General features: G+C 41.9%; 1 protein-coding gene across 1 annotated transcript in view; it reads left to right on the top strand.

Annotated features, from left to right (window-relative positions):
* The window catches only part of TMPRSS15 (transmembrane serine protease 15), a 615,681-nt gene extending 599,329 nt beyond the window's left edge, over window positions 1-16,352 (top strand). Inside the window, exons 24-25 of the mRNA XM_073617070.1 lie at window positions 6,556-6,695; window positions 15,821-16,352. Coding sequence (XP_073473171.1) covers window positions 6,556-6,695; window positions 15,821-15,976 — 296 coding nt within the window. The 3' untranslated portion in view covers window positions 15,977-16,352. The remainder of the gene's footprint in view (window positions 1-6,555; window positions 6,696-15,820) is intronic.
* The last annotated feature ends 1,706 nt before the right edge of the window (window positions 16,353-18,058 follow it).

Here is an 18,058-nt window from a genome sequence, read left to right as displayed (position 1 = left end):
GTAGCACTGATGGGCACTGATAGGCAGCACTGATAGGCACTGATGGGCAGCATTGATGAGAAGGCACTAAAAGGCAGCACTGATTGGCATCACTGATGGTCACTGATTGGCATCACTGATGGTCACTGATTGGCATCACTAATGGGCACTGATAGGCGGCACTGATAGGCATTGATCGGCAGCACTGATGAGAAGGGACTGATAGGCAGCACTGATTGGCATCACTGATGGACACTGACTGGCATCACTGATTGGCACTGATTAGCAGCACTGCTGGACACTGTTGGGGCTGCACTGATAATCAGTGCACTGATTGGCTCTCCTCTCTTCACACCCTGTCAGGTTTACATGTGTTGTTTACATGTGATCAGCTGTGATTGGACAAAGCTGATCACAAGGGTAAAGAACTGTGTTATCGAGATCAGGAATGCGCCGTGTCCCAGGGACGTCTTATGAAGTCGTTCCAAAACAAGAGAGCACCCCACCTCCTGTCATTTGTCTATACAGCGGGCGGGAGGTGGTTAAGGTATGATCTGGTGTGCCTTATAACATCACGGCTATTCATTGAGTAAAAAGCTCCCAGGGAATAGCATGTTTATTGACAATTGTATTATGCAGTAAATGGCTGCAATGTGCAGAGAAGAAGAAGAAGGGATGCAATTTTAGCAAGATCGCAACTCTCTCTCAAAAAGAAGAAAAACTAAGCATAGTTGTGAGTCTATTGTTACGTGTGTGTGTATGTTTACACTGATCAGTCATACCTTTATAACCACTGACAGGTTAAGTGAAAAGCATTCATTATCTTGTTACAATGGTATCTAAACGTCAGTGGGGATACACCGTCTTAGGCAGCAAGTGAACATGTTGTCCCTTGATGTGCTGAAGGCAGAAAAATGATCATTGCAGTTTGTTGTGTATGGAGTTACGTAGTCGCAGACAAGGATGCCTATGCCGACCTGCGTACACAGACAAAAATGTCTGCATTGGGCACATGAGCATCAGAACTGGACCACAGAGCTATAGTAGAGCATGGCCTAGTCTGATGAATCACGTTTTCTTTTACATCGTGTGGATAGCCAGGTGCATGTGATATCCATCTGGGGAAGAGATGACACCAGGATGCAGTATGGGAAGAAGACAAGATGTCAAAGGCAGTGTGATGCTTTGAGCTATGTTCTGCTTGGAAACCTTGTGTCCTGCCATCCATGTGGATGGTGTGTTAACACATACCACCTACCTAAACATTACCAAGTACACCCCTTCATGGAAACTGTATTCCCTGGTGGCAGTGGCCATGAGGTAGAAATGATTCAAGAATGGTCTGAGAAACACGAGTTCAAGGTGTTAACTTTCAAATTCTCCAGATTTCCATCCAGTTCAGTATCTGTTGGATGTTTTAAAAAAACAATTCTGACCCATGGAGGCCTTACCTCACAAATGCATACCTTCAGAAGTCCACTGGAGTCCATGCCTCAATGGGTCAGGGCTGTTTTGGTGGCAAAAAGGGGTGCTTTGGTGGCAAAAGGTGGACCTACACAAAATTAGGTGGATGTTCATAAAGTTATGGCTGATCGTTGTTTCTGTATGTATATATATATATATATATATATATATATATATATATATATATATATAAAATATACAGTATATATACAGTATACACGGTATGTACTGTGTACTATGCAACGTCTAAAGCTGTCCACACATGGCTGTTCCTATAGTATTGTCCTAGTGGGCACCTTAACCATATTGGAACAGATTTGGCTTTAGAAACAGTCTAGTAAAAACAGATATTTAATATTTGAAAAAGAAAATTGGCAATTGGCAACTCACATGTAGTAAAAATACAAGCACCTGCCATAAAGACTTAAACAACTGAAGCTGTCAACTGGATTGATATTATACACAGAAGCAGGAATCCAGTCCAAAGTGGCCTGGGTCCACCTAGAGCCTGGTGAATCGATCTTGGGAACAGTCCAGAATGATGTCAGACGCTGAAGGATGTCAAAAGGACATGGCTACACATTTCAAGGCTGCTCCACCTCTTTCTCAAGCCTGCCTAACTAGTGTGGGAGTGATCTTTTTTATACCCTGTGATTGGGATCAGTTGGAGCAGCAGGAAACAGAAGAGCTCCTAATCCAGTGGTTCTCAACCTTTCAAGTACCGTGACCCCTTGATAAAATTTCCCAAGTTGTGTTCCTCCACAGTCAGCACCCAAGGCAAGACGAGTAATTTGCGCCCCTAACCCACAGACATTTAGCGCTCCCTGAGTCCCTTCCACTCGTACTGTATTACAACCCCCTTATGGTACAATTTAGGATGTACAACTCTTTGTTCTCCTTTCTTTCCCTTTTATCTCTCGCTATCCTAATTTCTTGGGTTTTTTTTTTCCCCAATCCCACTCTCTAGCTGTCTGTCTTGTTCTTTCTCTCCCTTTTTCTTTGTTCCTCCCCCTCCTTTCCTCTCCCTTCCATGTATTCTCTATTTTTATTCCTTCTCTTACTCCTTGGTGGGGGGAATGGGATGAATGGCAGTGCTGGGGGGGGAGTTCTGATCAGCCAACTTAGGTGCTCTTGATCAAGGTAATCTGCTGATCTGAGAACTGTAGTGGGGACTTTTAATGGCAACTATAATCACAGGTACTGTTACTCACTGTGTCTCCGACTTTGTGGTGTCTCGTAGCAGTGACACCTATGCCGAAATCAGGAGATAGGGTCTCCTCCAGCCCCTCCCTCTTCACATTCCTTACCAGACAGCTGACCTCTAGTCTCTGCCCCCCAGCCATGCCGTGAACTAATTGGGCAGCTTTGAAGAGGCCATATGGGTGGCCGCGGGCTCCAGGGACAGCCCTGCTGGGCAGCCGCAAAAAGGCTTGGGAGAGCAGCGCGGGCTTCAGGAACAGCCAAGGATTCAGTGACCCCCGGCAAATCATCATTTGACCCCCGAGAGTGTCCCGACCCCCAGGTTGAGAACCACTGTCCTAATCTTAATGGGACTGCAAGGTGCAGTGGAACTTTGTACCCAAAAAGCAAAAACAAACATTCTTCTGAAGATAAACATGGGAAATTCTGAAAGTAGCAGAATATAACGAATGCCATCCTAAATGAAACTTGAATAAATAACAATAATAGCCAACTCAAAATAAATTGCAACAGGACCAGTAATAACCACATCTAATACATAAACATTCTTTACACTTTCTAAATGATACAGAAAAAGAAAGTTTATTTTTTATTTTTTATTTTTTTTTAGGAAACTCAGGCAATTTATTGAATAAATAAAAAAAAAAAAAATACATTATAATTACAAACTGGAAAAGAACGTCATGGACATAGATATACATACAGTAAGAATTATCCATCTGTGAATGAAAAATTAAATATACACGATATTGTAAAAAGTATTGGGATGCCTGCCTTTACATGCACATGAACTTTAATGGCATACCAGTCTTAAGCCTTGTACACACTGTTGGATTGTTTTTACGACCAAGCGTCTGATTTTTGTCAAAAGCTACTGTGCAGGATTTTGTCTACCATGCTAACTATCCGCAAATTGACGTTTGACAAACACGAACATAGTCACGTACTATGAGAATATAAAGAGGAAGTTCATTTCTCAAGCGCCACCCTTTGGGCCCCTTCTGCTAATTTCATGTTAGTAGAAGTTTGGTGAGTGTGGATTTGTGATTTTCATATCGTACAAAACAAAAGCCTTTTAAAATACGTTTGGCATTACTACATCAGTATCACCAGCAAAGCAGCTTCATTATTATCCCATTAAAGAAGATGAGAATGTGCGCTGCATTTAGACATTTTATCAAATGCCGCGTCACGAATGTTAATTCTAGATTACAAATAGTAGTTTACAAGACCAAACTCTTCCTAGTTGTTCCTTGATTCCAAGCATGCGTGTTTGTACTTTCGACTTTTGTGTGACAATTTCTATACTGATCATCCAAAAATCAGACGTTGAGTTCACATCAGACAACAATTTTTTTTAGTCTGCACATCCAGCTTTTGTCTGACAAAAAGTCAAATCAGCTTTTGAAAGCACCGTACTAACGATCCAAAAATCCGCAGACAGCTTGTCTTACGAATTTTCCCTTCTGATTTTCGTATCGTGTGTACGAGGCCTTAGTCCGTAGGGTTTAATATTGAGTTGGCTCACCCTTTGCAGCTATAACAGCTCCAACTCTTCTGGGAAGGCTGTCCACAAGGTTTAGGAGTGTGTCTATGGGAATGTTTGGCCATTCTTCCAGAAGCGGATTTGTGAGGTCAGGCACTGACGTTGGACAAGAAGGCCTGGCTTCGCTCTAAATCATCCCAAAGGTATTCTATCAGGTTGAGGTCAGGACTCTGTGCAGGCCAGTCAAGTTCCCCCACCTCAAACTCACTCATCCATGTCTTTAAGGGCCTTGCTTTGTGCACTGGTCCAAATAATTTGGTGGAGGGGGGATTTTGGTGTGGGGTTGTTTTTCAGGGGTTGGGCTTGGCCCCTTAGTTCCAGTGAAGGGAATTCTTAAGGCGTCAGCATACCAAGACATTTTGGACAATTTCATGCTCCCAACTTTGTGGGAACAGTTTGGGGATGGCTCCTTCCTGTTCCAACATCACTGCGCACCAGTGCACAAAGCAAACTCCATAAGGACATGGATGAGCGAGTTTGAAGTTGAGGAAATTGACTGGCCTGCACAGAGTCCTGACCTCAACCCGACAGAACACTTTTGGGAAGAATTAGAGCAGAGACTGCAAACCAGGTCTTTTCGTCCAACCTTGGTCCCTGTTTTTACAAACGCATTTCTGGAAGAATGGCCAAACATTTCCATAGACACACTCCTAAACCTTGTGGACAGCCTTCCCAGAAGAGTTGAAGTTGGTATAGTTGCAAAGGGTGGGCCAACTCATTATTGAACCCTATGGATGAAGACTGGGATGCCATTAAAGTTCATGTGTGTGTAAAGGCATCCCAATATTTTTGACAATATAGTGTATATATAAATTTATAACATTTCTTAAATTAATTAGTTATTATATTCCACTACCTTCAGTATTCCCCATATTTATCTTCATAATGTTTGTTTTTGCTTTTGGGTACAATATTCTGCTGTGCCTTGCAGTCCCACTGAGATTAGGAGCTCTCCTGCTTTTACATAGTTAGTCAGGTTGAAAAAAGACACAAGTCCATCTAGTTCAACCATAAAAAAATAAAAATAAAATAAAAAATATCATACAATCCTATATACCCAATCCTATACCCACAGTTGATCCAGAGGAAGGCGAAAAACCCCCCCGAAAAGCATGATCCAATTTGCTACAGCAGGGGAAAAAATTCCTTCCTGATCCCAGAGAGGCAATTGGATTTTCCCTGGATCAACTTTACCTATAAATGTTAGTATCCAGTTATATTATGTAACTAGCTTTCTGCTGCTCCAAGCTATCCTAGTCACAGGGTATAAAAAGAGCTGCCTCAAAGCACCTAGCCATGCCCTTTTCATGCCCCTCGGCTTCTGATGTCCCGCTGAAGTGTTCTCACGCTGTCAGATTGATTTACCAGGCTCTCTAGGCTGACCCAGGCTGGATTCCTGCTGCTATGTGTACTATTACCTTCCAGATGACAGCCTCAGTGGGTTGGGTCTTTATGACAGGTGCTTGTATTTTTGCATGTGAGTTGCCAATTTTCTTTTTCATTAATAAATATCATTTTTTTACTACACTTAGATTGTGCCCTCTGCTGTTCCATTTCTGTTGCTCTAGAGATCCCTTAAGTCTCATAAGGAGCCACACTAGAGCCGCGTACACACGAGCGGAATGTCCGACAGAAAAAGTCAGACGGAAGCTTTTCATCGTATATTCCGATCGTGTGTGTGCCTCATCAGACTTATTTTTTCCGAATATTCTGATGGACGTAGAAATAGAACAAGTTGTAAATATTTCCGACGGAACCAATTCCTATCGGGAAAACCGCTCGTCTGTATGCTGTTCCGACGGACCAAAAACGACGCATGCTCTGAAGCAAGTACGAGACGGAAGCTATTGGCTACTGGCTATTGAACTTCCCTTTTCTAGTCCCGTCGTACGTGTTGTAAGTCACTTTGTTCTGGACAGTCGGACTTTGGTCAGACTTTGGGTTGACCGTGTGTAGGCAGGACCGCTTGAATGGAATTCCATCGGAGTTCCGTCGGAGAAACCTTCGGAGTTTATCCCAACGGCAAAACCGGTTGTGTGTACGCGGCATAAGTCTTAAGAAACCAGCTGAGTTAACCCCTGATGTGCCTAATATGGAACTTATGAACTTCTAGCTGTGCATCCAGTGTAGAGGGGCCACTGTTTCACATCTTGTGTCATAATGTAATGTTTTTTTCATAGATTGTGCTATAGGCAAAGGCCACATCTACAGTGTCCACACTGATATGATTTGTGGGTGATCCAACCCAATAAAAAAATCATTTCTTTTCCCTTGAAAGACTTTTTCCATAACACTGTCTGTAATTTATTTAATCTGGGCAATTATCTTGAATATTCTTAACTACTCTCCTGCTTTTTTTTTTTCAGGTCCTATTCCTAACATATTGCAAGAAGCCCAGGTACCTCTGATAACCAATGAGAAATGCCAACAGCAAATGCCTGAGTATAATATAACCAACACAATGATCTGTGCTGGATATAACGAAGGAGGAATCGACACATGTCAGGTGTGAAGTGATAGTTGTAGAATACCAGAACATTAAAATTCAAGAAAAAAAAATATTTTTTATGTTTTTGGTTTTTATATTATATGGCTAATTTTTAGTTGCAACTTCACTTTAAATAGTAGTTTGCATTTACAACTCTATTTTAATTCTAGAGTTGACTTTGTACATCAGTGCAATGAAATCAACATCTATAAGGCTTCATTTACAGAGGCAGTGTGTTTATAGGACATTTCTAAACACATATAAATGCATGTAATGATTTTAGATGGTAGAATTTAGGTTTTATGTGTTTAGTGGAAATAGAAAACTGTGCATTCAGAGGCAGATTGGATACTCTGAACATGTCTAAACCCATATAAAGCACATAAAAGCAGGTACATATAAAAGACGGGGAAAGTGAAATTAGATGTCATTGTTTTTAAAGAAAACAAATGCAGAAGGCCCGTGTGAATGTAGCCAAAAAGTTGCATTTCTTATCACTGTCTTATTTACAAGTTTTGACTTTTTTATAGATTGAAATCCGTTAGGTATCCCGGAGACAGAGAATAATGGGAAGTCCCTCCAGTGGGGTTGCAGACAGTAACAAAACACTTTTTTTAGTTGAATGGGAAGGGAAAGAACATTTGTCACATTTTTGGTATTGTCTGTACTTTGTTTGAAGTTGGATTTTAAACCCCAAAGGACCATTAGCTAAATACATTCCGGAAGCATCAAAACAAAAGGTGTTCAAAGTCCTCAGTTTGCTTTCAATAATAATCAGAAATATTCCAAGTAGAAAAGCCTTCCCCTTGCCAGTATCTTGCAGAGTGGGACCTTGCTCTCTGTATGGAAGCAGTAGTCTCTCTGCAGAGGTCAAACACTCTCCTTGCTGAGTAAGAGCCAGGGATCTTCAATCAGCAGGATGCATGAACAGAGGCGTACTTACAGGGGTCCCCATTGTGATCCTGCTCCCTGCTCCAGGGGGCCCATACAGCCCCCCTGTACACCTGGATACGAGGGCGGTGGGGGGCAGCGGCATGTAGAGGAACCGATCCCTCCATAGAGTCGCTGAACCCTCCTCTCCCTCCCGCAGACATTCAGTGGCTGCAGGGGGGAAATGGAGGGCATCAGCTGCTCTACATGCCGCTCCCACTGCCTCCCTACACCTGTCCTTCTTCCCCTCAGGGATTCCTGTGTCCTTCTTTGGCCCCCCCTCGCCCCCCTCCTGCAGAGCTGCCAGGTTTCCCCCTCCCACCTTGCGCCGGCTGCTGTGGGGGACACTGTCAGGATGGAGAGTGGGGAAGGAGTCAGTAAATGTGTCATTTACCAGCCCCTTCCTTGTTTTAATGAATAGAGTCAGTGATCGGTACCAATCACTGACTCTGTTTTCTTTTTTCTTTTTTCTTATTCATTCATAGCTGAGGCATAGAAAACTGTGTTTATTATGCCTCAATTTATGAATGAATGGGAAGCTCTGTACAGAGCTATTCCTGTTATTCATTCCGTGCAGCTGAGGCTCCAGAGAAAGGGACTGAGGAATCTGTCCTCAGTCCCTTTCTCTGTCTCAAAGTGAGATATCAGGGGTCTAGACCCCTAATATTTCACCAAAGCCCCACGATGAGGGTCCTAAAAAATATGTAAAAAAAAAGTAATAAAAAATAAAATTATAGGGAAAAAAATGTGATTAAATGGTAAAAAATTATACCTAAAATAAAACAAAAAGAAAAAAACTACTGACACCAATGGCAGAACTACCAAGGTCGCACTTGCAACTGGGCTCTGGAGCTCCGCCACCGTGGGGGGACCCCAAGATGGCAGGAAGGTGGCCTGCTGTGGGACCGTAATAAAGGGCCCCACGATGGGAATAACTGGCCCCGGAATCAGTGGGATGGGGGGACAGCGGGGCCCTTCATGATTTTATGCACCGGGGCCCTAGAGGTTCTAGTTAAGCCTCTGTGCATGAGCTATAAGTCTGATTCAGTATGAGGTTTTTCAGACCTCTACCAGGATAGTGCTGCTTCCACACAGAGTACAAGGGTCTTACACTGCAGCTACTGGCAGGGGGCAGGCTTTTCTACTCAGGCTGTGGCTGCTTTAGAAAGAAAACAAACTGTAAGTAAATGCACATCTTTTGTTTTAACATACCTGGAATACATTTAACTGAAGCCAAAGATTATTTGCCCAGTAAAGCTCTGTAAAACAGCAAAGTTTGAGACTGAGCATTATTATTACTCTTCTTTTACATTTTTTTTTACTTTCTATTTTAAGCTACGAGTCTTTGGAGTCTATTTATAAAGCATTTGTTTTGTATGTTGAATGAAATGTCCCATACTTTTTCTAAGTAATTAATGCCTGTATCAACAGCTCCATCTAGTGGTCAAAATGTGGTATAGTTTTCTCATTGAGGAATTTCAGAAAACTATACCGCATGTTGACCACTAGCTGGAGCTGACGATACAGGCATTAATCTCTTAGGAAAAATATGGGACATTTTGTTCAACGTGCATGAATGCTTCGGACATTTGATTCGTGAAACAAATGTTTTATTTTTTTTAAACTTCTTTTTATTAGTGTTTTCATATGCAAGTACAAAAACAGAAAACAATCAACATTGTTCAGCACTACTATGCATCAGCACAAGTAAGCAATGCAGCTCTTTTGTAGGAGAGTGACATAACTACTGAAGGAAACAACAACACATTACTTTATAGACAGATGTAACCTCCGAGGAACAGAGAGCAAATGTACTATATATCCACAGGGACCCTCAAACGCCAGTACCGTACCCTCAGAAAAGAAAAGCAGTATATAGACAATCATTCAGATACAGTGGAGTTATCATTTATCCTCCCCACACCCTGTGCTTGGTACAGCTCTATTGGCATATGTAGCCTTATACAAGGACAATGCTTTATTTATCAACGCCTTCCACCCCAATACGTTAGGGGCCACAGGTTTTTTCCAAGACAGAAAAATAATTTTTCCTGCATAATAAAAAAGTAAAGTAATGTACAGATCACTTTTGTAGTTGCTAGCGGATCAATCAGGCCCAATAAACAGACACAGCATAAAACCTCTGACCAGAACTATTGAATGGTCGTATAGTGCCAAAATACACTCACCCGCCACTTTATTAGGTACACCTTGCTAGTACCGGGTTGAACCCCCTGTTGCCTTCAGAACTGCCTTAATTCTTCATGGTATGTTGTTCAAATTCTGACCCTACCATCTAAATGTCGCAGCTGAAATCAAGAATCATCAGACCAATAAACGTTTTTCCAATCATCTATTGCCCAATTGTTGTGAGCCTGTGCAAATTGTAGCCTCAGTTTCCTGTTCTTAGCTGACAGGAGTGGCACCCGATGTGGTTTTCTGCTGCTGTAGCCCATCTCCTTTCAAGGTTCAATTTGTTGTGCCTTCAAAGATGGTATTCTGCATACCTTGGTTGTAATGAGTGGTTATTTGAGTTACTGTTGTCTTTCTATCATCTTGAACCAGTCTGCCCATTCTCCTCTGACATCAACAAGGCATTTTCCTCCACACAACTGCCGCTCACTGGATATTTTCTCTTTTTCAGACCATTCTCTGTAAACCCTAGAGATAGTGGTGCCTGAAAATCCCAGTAGATCAGCAGTGTTTGAAATACTCAGAACAGCCTGTCTGGCCCCAACAACCACGCCATGTTCAAAGTCACTTAAAGTGGTTGTAAACCCTCTGGGACCACTTTAACCTACAGGTAAGCCTAGATTAAGGCTTACCTGTAGGTGCAAGAAATATCTCCTTAACCTACACGGTTAAGGAGATATTTTACAAAAACCGGGCATTGCTGTCTACAGTGCATGCTCACCGTAGACAACGGCGCAGGCACACTGATCATTCTGTTAGTGAAGGCGAACATGCCGTCACCGATGGCACAAGCGCCCATGCGCTGGAGTGACGTCATCGTGGCTCCGGCCATTCACAGCGCCGTAGCCGCGATACCCGGAAGTCACTCCGGGATAGATGGCGACGGCGGAGGAGGCGAACGAGGGTCTCTTCGGGGGCTTTGATCTGAGGTAAGTTATTCATAATGAGCTAATATGCTATGCATACTAGCTCATTATGACTTTGCCTTGCAGGGTGTATTTTTTTTTTTCTTTTAGGCTTTACTTCCTCTTTAAACCCCCTTTCTTCCCCATTTTGATGCTCAGTTTGAACTTCAGCAAGTTGTCTTCACCTTGTCTAGATGCCTAAATGCATTGAGTTGCTGCCATGTGATTGGCTGATTAGCAATTTGTGTTAGCAAGCAGCTGTACAGGTGTACCTAATAAAGTGGTTGGTGAGTGTGTATGCATGAAATCCGCCCTAGGAGCCGCACATTTCCAGCAGTTTGAGGATTAATGTGGGATAAAATGATTGCCAATTTAGCAGGGGTAAAATAGATTCTATGAAGGAACTTACAACAAATGTTTTATAAACAGACCCCTTTGTAACCTATTGGATCGGTAGTAAGTACTCCAGCAATTTTCAGTGAAGCTACATGTCTGCATGCAGATTACATGTTCCTATGTTTTTTTTTTGTTTGTTTTCCCCTAAAAATGCTGGAAAGTTAATTAGTTCTTATTCAAAATGTAACTTCTATGTAAATAGGTGTTAGGGATATTAGCCTTTAAGCTCTTCTCGACAGGGTTAGGTGCTCATTGATTTATATACTTACTGCAGAAATTGCTATAGCTATATAAATCAAACAAACAAATAATAATAATAGGCTCAGCAGTGATGTTGAATTTCAAAGTAGCCTTTTACAATCTACAATAAATTAGGGCCCCGAAAACCAATTAAGATTCATTCTAGCCTTCAGCTATATGGATTGGATTGGGGGCCTGCAGGCCGATAAAAATGTATTTCAGCTTGGGAATACAGCAGCTGAAAACCTACAGTGCATAGCATTGACTGAGAATTAGCATACCTTACTGTGATACAGTCTATCAAGCTGGGTTTATGATATGCTTTGCTAACCTTTCTGACAATGACAGCACAGTAGTCACAAGCTGAATGCTTCATTCTATAGAGCGGCTTTCTAAGAACGCGTTGGCATGTTTAAAAAAAGGAATACAAAGGGCAAAAAAAAAACCTAGCTCCGCTTTCTGTGGCAACCTTATGCATTGAAGGAACCTCTTGTCTGTATTATTGCTACAACCTTAGGCTGCATTCACACCTGAGCGTTTTCAGCTCATAAAACGCTTGTAAAAATAGCCCGAAAAAACGTCCAACAAGCGAAATCCCATTCATTTCAATGGCACCTGTTCACATCTGAGCGTTTTGTCACCTAAAGCAAAACGCCTGAAAAAAGCCCTAAGCTCAAAAAAGAACATGAGCTTCTTTGGTGACCTGAACAAAATTTCAGCAAAAACACAACAAAATCGCCAGTAAAAACGCGGAAAAAAACACGGCAAACTTGTGGTAAAATATGCACAACTTTGAAACGCTCAGGTGTGAGTGCAGCCTTATAATCACAGATTGCTTAGACAGATAAAGAACATTCTAGCATTCTAGTTGTTTGTTGGGGTTTATAAATGTAGCTTTTTTTCTGATCAGATGAAAAAAAAATACCATTTAATGTGACAGACATTCCGTATAAAACACTTCTCACTTCTGCTCTGCTATAAAACACTGGGTAAAACAGGGCAATAGGAGATAACTATAAACTATGAGATGCAATAATGATAATGGAAGGAAGCAAAAGGAGGTGAGATGGATGGTTTGCAAAGAAGGGAGATTGCAACCATCAGCTCATGACTTTTACATCTGATCCAGGGTTCAGTCTGTATAATCTGACCACTATTCTCATCAGGTCACATTTAATGCATAAAGACCCTGGTGCTCTAGGTTGGAACTTGTTACCTGCTAGTTACAAGTTATTAATAAGTATTTGAAGCAGGTTATGTTATGGCTAGTAGTAATTAGGTAATAAGTCGGGACAGAGCAATTGGTCATTTATTTATTATAGGTACTTACATAGCGCTGTCAATTTACGCAGCTATTTACATACAGTGGGGACGGAAAGTATTCAGACCCCTTAAATTTGTCACGCTTTGTTATATTGCAGCTATTTGCTAAAATCATTTAAGTTCATTTTTTTCCTCATTAATGTACACACAGCACCCCATATGGACAGAAAAACACAGTATTGTTGACATTTTTGCAGATTTATTAAAAAAGAAAAACTGAAATATCACGTGGTCCTAAGTATTCAGACCCTTTGCTGTGACACTCATATATTTAACTCAGGTGCTGTCCATTTCTTCTGATCATCCTTGAGATGGTTCTACACCTTCATTTGAGTCCAGCTGTGTTTGATTATACTGATTGGACTTGATTAGGAAAGCCACACACCTGTCTATATAAGACCTTATAGCTCACAGTGCATGTTAGAGCAAATGAGAATCATGAGGTCAAAGAAACTGCCTGAAGAGCTCAGAGAATTGTGGCAAGGCACAGATCTGGCCAAGGTTACAAAAAAATTTCTGCTACACTTAAGGTTCCTAAGAGCACAGTGGCCTCCATAATCCTTAAATGGAAGATGTTTGGGATGACCTAGAGCTGGCCGTCCGGCCAAACTGAGCTATCGGGGGAGAAGAGCCTTGGTGAGAGAGGTAAAGAAGAACCCAAAGATCACTGTGGTTGAGCTCCAGAGATGCAGTCGGGAGATGGGAGAAAGTTGTAGAAAGTGAACCATCACTGCAGCCCTCCACCAGTCGGGGCTTTATGGCAGAGTGGCCCGACGGAAGCCTCTCCTCAGTGCAAGATACATGAAAGCCTGCATGGAGTTTGCTAAAAAAACACCTGAAGGACTCCAAGATGGTGAGAAATAATGATGAGACCAAGATAGAACTTTTTGGCCTTAATTCTAAGTGGTATGTGTGGAGAAAACCAGGCACTGCTCATCACCTGTCCAATACAGTCCCAACAGTGAAGCATGGTGGTGGCAGCATCATGCTGTGGGGGTGTTTTTCAGCTGCAGGGACAGGACGACTGGTTGCAATCGAGGGAAAGATGAATGTGGCCAAGTACAGGGATAGCCTGGACGAAAATCTTCTCCAGAGTGCTCAGGACCTCAGACTGGGCCGAAGGTTTACCTTCCAACAAGCACACCCACCCTAAGCACACAGCTAAAATAACAAAGGAGTGGCTTCACAACAACTCCGTGACTGTTCTTGAATGGCCCAGCCAGAGCCCTGACTTAAACCCAATTGAGCATCTCTGGAGAGACCTAAAAATGGCTGTCCAGCAAAGTTTACCATCCAACCTGACAGAACTGGAGAGGATCTGCAAGGAGTAATGGCAGAGGATCCCCAAATCCAGGTGTGAAAAACTTGTTGCATCTTTCCCAAAAAGACTCATGGCTGTATTAGATCAAAAGGGTGCTTCTACTAAATACTGAGCAAAGGGTCTGAATACTTAGGACCATGTGATATTTCAGTTTTTCTTTTTTAATAAATCTGCAAAAATGTCAACAATTCTGTGTTTTTCTGTCAATATGGGGTGCTGTGTGTACATTAATGAGGAAAAAAAATTAACTTAAATGATTTTAGCAAATGGCTGCAATATAACAAAGAGTGAAAAATTTAAGGGGGTCTGAATACTTTCCGTCCCCACTGTATATTGTACATTCATATGAGTCCCTGTCCCGCAAAAAACTTACAATCTAAGGTTCCTAACTCACATTGATACATACACATACTATTTAGACAGAAACCAATAAACCTACGCATGTCTTTGGAGTATGGGAGGAATCCAGAGTACCCCCACACAGGGCACAGGAAGAATATGCAAACTCCATTCTCAACAAGGGATCCATGGAACATTAGGGTTCTTTCAGTGGGGTCTAGGGGTTCCTTGAGCTATGGCTGTGACCAGCTATCTAGTGGTGCCTGCATAGCTCCAGGCAGAGCCAGTGGCATAAGACCAATGACCATTTTTTCTGCCTGTAAGAGAGGGATTCTGACCACCACTGTAAGGGCTTATTCACATGGACAGCCAGGGGGAGTCGTAAAAGCAGGTAGTGCTATGGTTGGGATTTGAACCAACGTCTCTAGTGCTGCTAGGTGGAAGAGCTAACCACTTAGACGTTGTGCTACACTCTAGACCAGCCTTTCTCAACCTTTTTACCCAAGAGGAACCTTTTAAAGTAATTTTCAGGTCTTGGGGGACCCTTGTTAAAACCAAACAATTGGAAATAGGTGGGAAAGTGCCCCTTATATTGGTGATTAGTGGGAATAATGCCTCCCTTAGAGCTTGTTCTCACCTTCAAAAGGCCACACCACCACTCCGCAATGGCAATTCACTTGAATTGGCCGTGTTCGGCGGCAGTACGGTTTGCCAAATGCGACATGCTATTTAACTTTTGCCGTAGCCACAAAGCAAAGCATTGAAGCCGCGGCATTGGTATAGAGCAGTGGTTCTCAACCTCAGTCCTCAAGTACCCCCAACAGGTCAAGCCATTGATTCTGATTTAAAGCGCCTGTGCAAGATAAAGGAAAACCTGCAAACATGGCCTGCTGGGAGTATTTGAGGACTGACATTGAGAACCACTGGTTTAGAGGGACTGAATTGTTTTGTTTAGGTGGACTGTTGGGAGGGCAGTAGAACTGGAACTCAACCACCTGCATTTACGACTCCACCTGGCCAATTTCCAATTGATTGGTTTTAACAAGGGTCCCCCAAGACCTGAAAATTACTTTAAAAGGTTCCTCTTGGGTAAAAAGGTTGAGAAAGGCTGGTCTAGAGTGTAGCACAATGTTTAAGTGGTTAGCTCTTCCACCTAGCAACACTAGGGTTGTTGGTTCAAATCCCAACCATGGCACTACCTGCTTTTACGACTCCCCCTGGCTGTCCATGTGAATAAGCCCTTACAGTGGTGGTCAAAATGCCTCTCTTACAGGCAGATAAAATGATCATTGGTCTCATGCCACTGGCTCTGCCAATTGGCGTTGGCCCCTGGAGCTATGCAGGCACTACTAGATAGGCGCTAACAGCCATAGCTCAAGGAACCCCTAGACCCCTCTAAAAGAACCCTGGTGTTCCACAGAACCCTTGGCTGCTCTAGACAGTATTTTCCTGAGAAAATTCATTTATAAACAATTTTATTTTTCTGAATACAATAGGGAGACTCTGGTGGCCCACTGATGTGTCAGCAGGAAAACCGATGGTACCAGGTGGGAGTGACTTCATTTGGATATGGATGTGCACAACCAGAAAGACCTGGCGTTTATGCACGAGTGACAACTTTTACAGAATGGATTCAAAGCTTTCTGATTTAGAGAATACCTTCAACAAAGCCTCATATCTTTTTTGCGCAATGATCCTTTTTTAAAGTTGCTTTGCACAATCTAAAATGTGAACAATATGCTACTGCTTAATAAATTGCGTGTTATTACTTGCGTGCTTTTTGTATCACAATATTTAATTACCTCATACCATTGTAAAAATGTTAGAACCAAGTTTGTGATTTGCTAACAAAAACAGTTTAGGTGAAACAATTTCTTTAGCTGTTATTAATGTGAATTTTACATAGACATAGTAGTTATTCTGCTAAATTTTCATTTTGCAAAATGTTATATTTAAAGTAAACATAGTATATTTATAGTGAGTGCATTTTGAGCTATTCTTGCAGAGTTTGCATTAAAGTAATTTCTAATATGACTTCCGTGTTTAGCCTATCTTTCTACATTTTACCACTACACTGATGTAGGTCAGTCCAGTCACTGGAGCACTGGAAAGTAGGAGGCTGCACAGGTAATGATGAGATATTGCTGCCTTTACCTAATTGCTAATTATACAAATGTGGGGATGTGTTTCCTAACAGCCTTGAATTGCTTCTTTCACCTTTGGCTTATGCCAATTTATCTATCAGAGCATTGTACCCAAGGATGATCTGTATTATATCACCTGCCACTCATTCTGTTGAGGAGGCTCCAGAGACCTATGTCAGAGTTTGGGTACAGAGAACCCTGCCTTTTACTTGTGCAGCCTAACCCCTGATGAGCTTATCATCAGTGGGCTGGACCTAACTTTAACAAAAGAAGGAGGCAATGTTCTGAAAGAAGTTTTTCTCTCCTCCCTCATGGGAAGAGGAAGCTCTTTTTTACCCCTCATCCTTTGAGAACCTGTGAGGGCATCTCCCCACTGTTTGAGAAGATAGTTCACGAGGGTTTTACAAGAGATTTTCTGCTGGAGTGACCACTGGAACCAAATTACATCTGAACCTTTTGTTTTGTACCTGACGTATACCAGAAGGACTTATGTGTGAGGCTTCATGTACACTTGGACATTATGTATCGCGGTCCTGGGAAAATGCAAAAAGCTGCAAAGTCACGCCAGGATTTTGCCGCAATTTTGCCTCATTTTGCGTTTTCCCGCAGTGGGCGGTCAAAATGTTCCTATCCTGATTGTGATTCTTCCATGATCAGGAGAGGGAGGTTGAAGGAGGTTGAACCTCACCTAACCGCTGCAGCTCGTAAACATTGCTAAAACCTATGTGTACATTGACACATAGGTTTTTATGGAGTTGAGTTTAGGAGCTTTGGAAAAAAAATGCCAAAAGCTCCTAAACTTAAGTTCAGGAGCTGCTAGTGTACATGAAGCCTGATGCTTCTGGATCTTGAGGCCTACCAACCAACTGCTAACCTAGGAGCTGTAAGAGCCCAATGTGAGTTTTGGGTAATCCACCACCTTTGACCTTCTGTGCTACTTCAAGTTCGTATAAAGCAATGGAAATTACCTTCAAATGTGGACCTACTTCCTTGAAGGGTAAATAAAGATAATTTATCTTTGGGACTAGGAACGTCCTAAAGGGAATTTTTCTTGTACGCACAAGACCACAAAACTTATTTAGTTGGAGGCATTCTAAAGATTTAAGAATGTTAGGGTGCTCAAGTTCTCAGGTGCTGCTACAGTGATTGATGTAATGGCTGCAAGGTGGGAGCCATCTCACATCCCCAACCCCTAAAATACCATTACTCATGAATCTTATCCAAAAGCACACATCTTATGCTTTTGGGATGGTTAGAGATGTTTATGCATTTTTATGAGCCTTTATTGAATTTTATTTACACATAGAAACAAGTTTACATGGTTATATACCGTAATTAAAAAATATATATTGTAAAGACTCTGTAATGGAGCTAGCTTGTGAATGAGAAGGAGAACTTTTAAGAGCTCTTTCTTCAATGTCACAACACTTGACAAAGTACCCTTATATTTATCCTTCACACTCAAAAAATGGCTCTATTTAAATACCATGCATGGAACATTTCTCAATGCAATCGTTTATATCAATGAAGGAAAAACAACTGTATAATCCCTATTCCTACAGTTGACAGTACTAGAATGATCAATATTCA

Source organism: Aquarana catesbeiana, linkage group LG02, assembly GCF_042186555.1.
Source record: "Aquarana catesbeiana isolate 2022-GZ linkage group LG02, ASM4218655v1, whole genome shotgun sequence".
NCBI lineage: Eukaryota > Metazoa > Chordata > Amphibia > Anura > Ranidae > Aquarana > Aquarana catesbeiana.
Note: the sequence above shows the minus strand (reverse complement) of the source record. Positions and strands in the feature narration are given on the sequence as shown.